Source organism: Octodon degus, unplaced genomic scaffold (genome assembly GCF_000260255.1).
Source record: "Octodon degus isolate 3935 unplaced genomic scaffold, OctDeg1.0 scaffold00005, whole genome shotgun sequence".
Lineage (NCBI taxonomy): Eukaryota > Metazoa > Chordata > Mammalia > Rodentia > Octodontidae > Octodon > Octodon degus.
Window position 1 is genome coordinate 31,064,396 of NW_004524581.1, and position 8,711 is coordinate 31,073,106.

Consider the following 8,711-nt stretch of genomic DNA (forward strand, 5'->3'; position numbering starts at 1 on the left):
TTGTGTGTGGGGGGGGCCAGCTCAGCCCACCAGGGGGCGGGGCTGGCTGGCATGTGGTGCTGGGGGATTGAACTGCTGTCCCTTTGTTTTTGCTAAGCTTGTTCTAAGTAGGTGCTTTAGACCACTGAGCCATCTCACCAGCCCCTCTTTTTTTCTTTTTGAGACAGGGTTTTGCTATGCAATTCAGGCTGGCCTTGAACTTGAAACAATCCTGCCTCAGCCTCCTGAGTGCTGGGATTACCATCATGCCTGTTTAGTAATGTTCAAGTCGTGACATTGAATGTTGGAAATGTTTATTTTTCATTTGTACAGGGGCTTGCAGCTAAGAGTTTGCCTTAAATTTCAGAGGCTTGGTACTTTTCAGCAAGGCTGAAACTGTAAGACTTTGGCAACTCTTAGAGTTGGACTAAATGCCTTCTGCATAAAAGGATGCACTTGGGTCTTTGGGGTTCAGGGGCAGAATGTTAGGGTTTGTTTCTGGCTGCTCCCTCGCCAAGCCTCATGCAGTCATAGGTGGGCTTTTTCAGAGGTGGAGAGATCTAGGGCATGTGGCTGATCCACGGTGCCGTGCTAGGATTAAGGGTGGTGAGCGCCACCTGCCCCAAGAGCAGACGGAGCCCAGGTGCAATGTGACGGATGGAAAGAGGCTTGCTGCCGCTCCTTGCATGTGTCGCTGGCTGGCTTCTGCCTGCCGTGAACTGTATCTCCCGAGATGCCTCTTTGCTATGCACCCTGCCTGGGAACCTCTACAGACTGGGAGCTGAAATAAGCTTTCCTTCCATTAACATGTTGGGCATTTTGGCTCTGCAACAAGGAAAAATTGCTAGGACGGTACTTTAGGCTGGCCTTGTGCTCGCTCGCTATGTAACACAGAGTGGCTACTAAGGCGCAGCAGTCCTCCTGCCTCAGCCTCCTTAGTGCTGGAATGGTAGGCGTGTGCCATCGGGCCTGATTCACTCTTTCTTTTATTTTGGTTTTTGCAGGAGGGGAGTACATGAGGTCCAGGGATCAAACTCGGGAGGCTCTCTTGCCAGGCAGGCGCTTAGGCCACTGAGCTGTCTCCCCAGACCCTCTAATTATTTTATTTAGGACTTTCAGCTTCAGAAGCACGGCTGGCCCTTCCTCCTGATGGGTGGGAGGGTTTCTGCAAGTAAACACAGTTCCTTCAACCAGTGCCAGAAGGCTTCTGAAAAACCAGCTGGGTGCTATGTGTTTGTGCATTTCTAACTCCTCATTCAGACCTTTAGAATTCGTGCTATTCAGCTTTCCCCGCTCCCTCCCCTGTTCCTTTCCTTCCCCTCCTCCCTTCCTCCCCTCCTTCTCCCTACGTCTTTTCTGAGACAGGATCTCTCCTGTACCCCAGTGTGGTCCCAAACTCACAGCAACCCTTATGTCCCCAGATGCTGGCATGACAGCTGTGCTCCACCACTCCGGGCTTGTTTTTCAATTTCTTTTTGAATCATCATTAGCTGTCTCATCCAGTCACTCCACCTTTTCATTCTCCGTCCTGGGGTCCTCGGACAACTGATAACCCCCAAGCTGTTAGTTACTGAGTTCCTGGAGACCCATTCAGTCAGCTTAGCCTCCAGTTCTGTTTCCTCTTTTTCTAGCACCCGGGGGTTTTACTTTCCTTTTGCGATGTAAGCACATATTTAATTATTCTCAGCTGACAGGAGAAGAGAACTTTTAGATTTTTGTTTTTTGGTCTTTTTATTTTTCTTTTCTTTTTTGTTTTTTTGAGACTGGGTCTCACTATATAGTTCAGGCTGGGCTTGAGCTCACTTTGTGGCTCAGGCTGGTCTTGAACTTACAGTGATCCACTGGAATCAGCCTCCTGAGTGCTGGGATTAAAGGCGTGCACCAGCATGCCTAGCTAACTTAGATTCTTTTGTTACTGGTTACCAAGTCACCCAGAGCCTCATGTGTGTTACACAAGCACTGGATCGCAGAGCTACATTCCTAGCCTTTTTTTTTTTTTTTTTTTGTGGTACTAGGGATTGAACTCAGGACCTTGCACTTGCCAGGCAAGCACTTATTCTACTGAGCTATCTCCCTGGCCCCAACATTCCTAGCCTTTAAAAAATGTTTCTGTTTGATTTTAGACAACATTTCACTAAGCTGTCAAGGCCGGACCTCAGACTCTAAATCCTCTTGCCTCAGCCTCCTGAACAGTTGACATTACTATCATGTATCATTAGATTTAAACATTCCTCTGCTTTACTTGATTCTGAAGTTTTTCTCCAGTTTACAGCCAAGAAAGCTAAACTTCAGAGTTTAACAACCTGCCAAGGGTCCCAACACCACTACTTCTAATTTAGTTATTGGGTATTTTTTGCTTTGTTTTGTTTTCTGGGTGTCGAAAATCAAACTCAGAACCTCATGCTTTCCAGGTAGGCACTGCCTTACTGAGTTAAATGCCTGGTCCTGTTTTTTGTCTTTTTGAGATAAGATCTTGCTGTTGTAGCTCAGGTTGGCTTTGAACTCACCACACAGCCCAAGCTGACCTCAAATTCAAGATGATCCTCCTGCTTCAGCCTCCTGAGTGCTGAGATTACATGCATGCACCACCATGCCCAGCTCAATGGAGCTGAGTCCAGAACTTCTGGTGAGCAGAACCAGAAAGGGGCACTGAGCCTCTCAGGGTAGACGCGTCATGGGCTGCGCTGCTGGGAAAAAGGGGAGTGAGGGTGACAAGGCAGCCGTGCATAGGCTCCCCAGCATCAGGGCCCAGAGGGACAAAAGTGGTCTCCATCCACCCCCTCCAAAATCCTGAACTGTGCAGCCCCCACCTCCAGCCAGCTGCCCATGCATTCCACCTGTTCCTGTCGGCGTCCAGGGCTGGGCCCAGGGACCAGAGGCAGACAGCACCTGCAATTTCCCTGCCCAGGGAGCGTAGGATCTACGGGCAGCTGACGTCAGTCACGGGGAATCCACACCGGCCCGTGTCTGCCTCAGGGACCGCACACCTCTGGGACGGATTTCTGAAGGAGTCTGGCCCTGAAAGAAGGGCGGGGACCTTCCGTGGGGATGCAGTGAGAACAGGAAGAGGAGTATGAGGAGGAACAGAGGCTGGAGCCTGCCTTTCGGGCTGTGGGTTCAGCCATCTCAAAAGTTCCTGCAGAAGGAAATTCGAAGACGCAGGCGTACCTGGGTAACACTACCTGAGTCCCGAGATGCATAAGGGCTTGAGTCTCTAACCTAAAATCAGTGGGAAACCTCTGAATGGGCTTAAATGGGGTAGTTGAGATGATCAGATTTGCATTTTAAAAAGATCTATTTTAAGCCGAAGTTGGTGGCACGGGCAGAGACCTACCTTCCCTAGCACTGGTCTCCTGCTGGCAGCATGTGGGAGAGGGAGCAGAGTGAGGGAGGTCCTGGACTCTATAGCCAGCACCATAAAAACCAACTGACCAACCACCCAGCCTCTTGTGGTGCACGGGTTGCAGGCTTGTGCGCACGTCTGAAATCAGACCCACACGGAGCACGGGCTGTTAATTCCTGAGACCTCACCGCCTTTCTCGCGCAAGTTGGGGGTGTCCCGTGAGGCCGCGGCCCCAGCACTGGGGCTCAAACCCAGAGCCTTTGGACTGAACTCCATCCATCCTTCCAGCTTTCTTATTTTGAGACAGGGTCTCTAGCTGACCAGGCTGGGCTCCAACTTGTAATTCTCCTGCCTCAGCAGCCTAGAGTGCCGGGTCACAGCCTGCGCCAACACCCCGGGCTCAGAAGGTGTTGCTGCTGTCGGTCCACATCCACGTGGGGTGCAGTGAGGTCGGGAACGTTACTGTGTTTGTATTACCCTCATGCCAAACCCTTCTTTTCCCATTTCACGGCTGGGAACACTGAGGCAGGAGCCAGGTCCTCAGGCTCAGCACTGCCGCCTCCCTCTGCGGGCTCAGTGGCTCCTTCCTGGAGGCAGCGACGTCCCCTTCTGCACCTCGCTCTGTTGCCAGGCACGAATGCAGGCTTGACTAGGCTGGACTGAAAGCCTGAGACCAGGGGCAGGACGGAACAGACCAAGACCCCTGCGCCCGACTCCGCTGCCCCTTGTTCTCGTATTGGCGAGAGGGCGACCGGCAGGCGAAGTTACTTCTCGGGGTGCAGGGATCTCACCCGGTGAGGCGCTCTGGGAGGTCTTCTAAACAGCGCTGTCTGCCAACTACATAGTCATGCGCCCGCAGAAGACAGGGGTGGAGCTGAAGGGGAACTGGGACTGGGGGGGCTGCGTGTGTAGCGCGGCGTCCAGTAGCCGCGGGAGCCAGATGGCGGGGCTCTCGGTTCCCCTCTGTATGTCGCCGGGCTGCTCCCCTAGGATCCTCTGCCTTGCAGCTCGGCCCAGCGGCCTGCACACCAACATCCTACGCGCCGCAGCCCTACGACTCAGAGGGACCCCGCCTGGGAGTGGCTGTCGACTACTGCTGCAGCAACGAGCTCCGAGAGCTTCACTACGCGGCCTTGGGACTGAGGAGCACACTCGGGGCACCCAGGGCAGCGGAAACAGGAAGTGAGGGGCAGGGAGTGCGGCAGCTCGGGCTTCCCGGCCCCGGCCTGCCCGGGGACTCGAGGCTCAGGCGGCCGCGGGCTACCTATGCCGCCCCTGTCCCAGCTCCTTTGCCTGCACTGCCCAGACGAGGCCAAAGCGGCGACCCGGCCCGCCGCAGTCCCACAGAAACCCAGCGTACTCCCGGGATCCGCCGTCCCGCCTGCCGCTCCTCCCCTCTCTGAAGTCGGCGCCAGGATTTCAAGTGGGGGTGCGGCTAAGCCCCGCCCACCCTTCATCCTCTTTTTCTCCGTGCCCCCACCCCAAACAAGCTTCTCTAGGTGAAGCTCTTTTTTCTTTCATCTCCAAGCTCTGGACTTTTCTAGCGCTCCCTTTGACACTGCAGGCTGATGGACTTCAGCCGAGGCGACCTCCCCGCCTTTGGGGTCCAAATTGGGCACCTGACCTCACACCATGCCACTCATCGGCTACTTCAGCTTCACAGATGATCCCAGTTTTTATACTTTTTTTTTTTTTTTTGGTCGGAACCGGGGATTGAACTCAGGCCCCTGAGCCATCTCCCCGGTCCCCCAGTTTTTATACTTTTATAATCCCAGCTTGGAGGGGCGGAAAAATGGAGCTTCAGTTCGGTGGACTCCATTTCCTCCACCCAATGTCCAAGGCCATCGACTGATTCCTAGGGCTCCCTCCCCTATCCTTTTTTCGTGTACACCCTGAGAAACACACACAGAACTGCAGGTTTCAAAGAGGAGAAAAAAAGCGAATCTGTTGTTGGCAGGAAGGCGCAAGGGAGGGTGCCTGTCACCGTCCTCGGCACCTGGGCTAGATCGGCTGTGGGAGACCATAGAAAAGGCGGCGGGCGGGCCGCGCCTAGCTCTGTCCAATATAGAAGAATCTGATATAGACACTTTGTATAAAAGCCACGTGTCCTCGACTGAGTCCTCTTGCTGGCTGGCGGGCCGGGACACTGGGAGATGAAGGAGCGGGGTGGAGGGCCAGGTCACAGGGGCACCCCACGGCCCCATCTGGCTGTCCCCTGTGGGGTTACTTTGGATCCTTAGTGGGGGCATAGCAGAGCTCGAGCGGCCGAGACACCTTCCAGAACTTCTCATTCACCAGCTCCAGGGTCAGCGAGCCATTCAGGGTCTGGGGGGCAGGTAGTAGAGGCAGGAGAACATTGGAGAGGGTAGAAAAGGGGGGGGGGAATGAGAGTAAAAGGGTGACCAAGGGGGCAGGAAAGCAAGGAGACTAATGAAGGATGAGCCAAGTAGGAGCCCATGCAGCCCTGCCAGAGAAGGGCGCGCAGGAGGCCTGGGCTGCTGCGTGAGGGACAGGCGCCCATCGGTGTGGGCCCCAATCGCCCAGGGCCCTCGAGCTCACCGTGAACGCTCCACCTCCGGGGGCGATGTAGATGGTGTACTGCTTTTCGCTGACGCCCTCCAGGCTGGGCAAGGCAGGCTCCTCTGGGCCGTCACCTCCTCCGGCACCCCCACCCTCCCCACCGCCCCCGTCAGGTCCCCCAGTGTCAGAGGCGCCCCCGCCTGGCCCTCCGGGCTCGCCAGCCTCTTGCTGTTGCCTCCGCTCAAGGGCGATGCGCAGGGCCAAGTACTTGGAGAGGTGGTCCACGGTGGCGTTTCCGGTGGTCTTCACGTACCTGGGGGCGGGGGTGGGGTGGGAAACGCGAGGCCTCACATGGGGAAGGGTGCTTTCTAGAAGGGCTTCTGGGGTTAGGCGAAGCCCACTGGTTTGGAAACGCACGCTTTGCTTTTCTAAGTGGTCTGGGGAAAGCCGGCTCTCACCTAGTCTGGCAGTATTCTCCCTTCTCCACGAGCAGGGGGTGGGGCCGGAACACCAGCTCAATTTCTCCACCTGGTTCCGGGGGGCTAGGTGCCCCAGGAGGACTTGGGGGGCCCAGGGTCCCCCCTCCCACAGTGCCTCCCCGGTCACCAGAGTCTTCAGAACCAGCGCCCCCACCCACCCCTCCAGTGCCACCTCCCCCCGTCCCTACACTGCTGCCCCCCGCACCCCCTCCGCGGGGCCGCTTAGGAGCAGGGCCAGGGGCCGAGTCAGGAGCGGAGTCGGAGCTGACGTCCTCTCCATCTCCCTCTCCCTCCCCGGCCTCTCCTTCTCCCCCACTCAGCGTCGTGGTCTGATCTGACCCGGGCATCGGCCTCCTCACGCGCTGGGCCCTGTAGAAGCAAGTGACTCAGGTTAGAAAGCACCAAGATCAGGACCAAGATTTGGAGCTTCAGGGAAGGAAGAAATTTGGAAAACCTGAATGGTGATACCTAATGATGTGCCAAGCATCCTAGTGTTAATCCATTATTTTATGGTTGAGGAAATGGGCTTAAAGAAGTGGAGAAGCTTGCTTGAGGGCACGGGTTTTCCCCATCAAAGTGTGGTCCAAGAGTGGCCCTACAGGCCTCACCTGAAAGCTCACAGGATGCACACTCTCAGGCCCAACTCCAAACTTCCTGGATCAAATTTGCATTTTAACAAGACCCACAGATCATTTTGACACACATTACAGACATGTGGGCTTAGCTGGGGATTCAATCCCCAGTGTAACCAGAGGTTATCACTCCACTGTTCTAACCTAACAGAGTTAAGAGGGCAAGCTACTTTCTCCTTAGAATAACAATGCTGGTTGTTTACCTAAGAAGCTGTAATTACAGCCAAGATTTCTAGGCCTAACGATCAGACTGTGGTCAGCTCCTGGGATGCTGAGGCTTTGAAGTGGCAGGCAGCAGACACAGTTCTAGGAGCCTGACCCAGGGGCCAGGCCCGCCCCTCAGCCAGGCTGCAGCCCCTCTCCTGACCTCCACACCTGTGCATGGCCTGCATCCGCAGCCCCTCCTCGATGCTGGAGCTCAGTGCCTGCTGGTTGTGCAGACGGCTGAGCCGGATGAGCACTCGGTCTTGGTGGGCCTCGTACTCCTCACGGCTGGGATAGATCTTGGAGATCAGGGCATCAAAATTGGGGTCTGGCCGGAGGGACCTCTTAGACACCAGTTTTTTCCTGCAGGTAGGGCACTCCTTGTTCCTAGGTAGGAGACAGATAATCCAGAGTGAGAGGGTGCCAGCGCCGGCCCCTTCTCCCCCCCCAAATGCGACTCTCCCATTACCCGCTCCGCAGGGCCGTGACAATGCAGTCAGAGCAGAAGCGGTGGAGGCACTCCTTGGTGGTCATGGTGTTCTTCAGCATGTCCAGGCAGATGGGGCACATGAGTTCTGAATGCAGCGACCGAGGGGAAACTGCAATCTCCGTGCCATCCATGATGGCTTCCTGGAGCATCAGGGAGGGGAAAGGCGCAGCTGGGTCGAGGGGAAAAGGATTTAGGAGTGACTCACTGGGGAGGAGTTCTGAGACGTACAATGCAGTGGCAGAATACTGGGCACTCACACTGGCCACTTGAAGGACTACTGAGGTAGAGGAGCCTCTGACTCAGAACAAGGGGCAGAAAGATGCAGCGACACTAAGAGAAGGAGCTTTGCAGCGGGGACCTGAGGCTTGGTGAGACCTGGGGTGGGTTTGGAGATGGGATTTCTTAGGAGTCTGGTCCCAAAAGTAGATCAGAATACACTAGGGTGCGTTAGAAATTCTGAGGCCCCTGTGCTACTGACTCAGAACAATGTGTGTGTGTGTGTGTGTGTGTGTGTGTGAGAGAGAGAGAGAGAGAGAGAGAGAGAGAGAGAGAGAGAGATTATCTTGTCCTGAAGTTTCATGCTGTCTTCTAGGCACTAACCTATCATAACGAATCTTCAAATAAAGACAGCAATATACTGGCTGTTGGCAGGGCTGTTTTGGAGATTAGATGAGATAAACGTAAAAGTGCTTCAAAAAGATTATGACTCCAAGGTAGGGCCAGGGAGTCTGTGGAGCTGGGCGAGGTTGGCAGAATAGAGCAGAGAATGGACAAGAAGCCCTCCGACGGGGTCTGCGGATCGGCGATCGGGGGATGGAGGAAACCGGGACCGGAGTGTCCTCGTCACCTGCGGGGTTCGGTGCAGCTCGTACAGACTGAGTTCCCACGTTTTGCTGGCATTCTGGGCATTCGCCGGCGTCGTCATGGTGACGGGCGCAGACCCCCTCCAGGGCTCCGCGAGGCACAGACAGGCTGGGAGGGGGCAGGGGCCGGGAGGAGGCTTAGGGGGCCGCCCCTCGCGCAGACCCCGCCCGCCCGGCCCTCCGCGCCCCCGCCGCCGCCCC

The 8,711-nt window shown here is 55.7% G+C and overlaps 1 protein-coding gene across 1 annotated transcript; it reads right to left on the reverse strand.

The window, feature by feature from the left end:
- Positions 1-5,240: 5,240 nt before the first annotated feature.
- Positions 5,241-8,635, reverse strand: Ring1 (ring finger protein 1). The gene is made up of 6 exons (XM_004624249.3): positions 8,495-8,635; positions 7,627-7,787; positions 7,329-7,544; positions 6,301-6,690; positions 5,882-6,155; positions 5,241-5,647 (listed from the first exon to the last, which is right to left on the reverse strand). Exons 1-6 carry the CDS (start codon positions 8,570-8,572, stop codon positions 5,546-5,548), a joined length of 1,221 nt encoding a protein of 406 aa, XP_004624306.1. The 5' UTR covers positions 8,573-8,635; the 3' UTR covers positions 5,241-5,545.
- Positions 8,636-8,711: the final 76 nt, after the last annotated feature.

Coding starts and splice junctions, on each gene's coding strand:
- Ring1 (XM_004624249.3), bottom strand. CDS start 8,572: ATGACGACGCCGGCGAATGCCCAGAATGCCAGCAAAACGTGGGAACTC. Junction 7,788..8,494: donor AGCTGCACCGAACCCCGCAG/GTGACGAGGACA, acceptor CTGATGCTCCAG/GAAGCCATCATGGATGGCAC. Junction 5,648..5,881: donor CCGGAGGTGGAGCGTTCACG/GTGAGCTCGAGG, acceptor CCTGCCCCCCAG/ACCCTGAATGGCTCGCTGAC.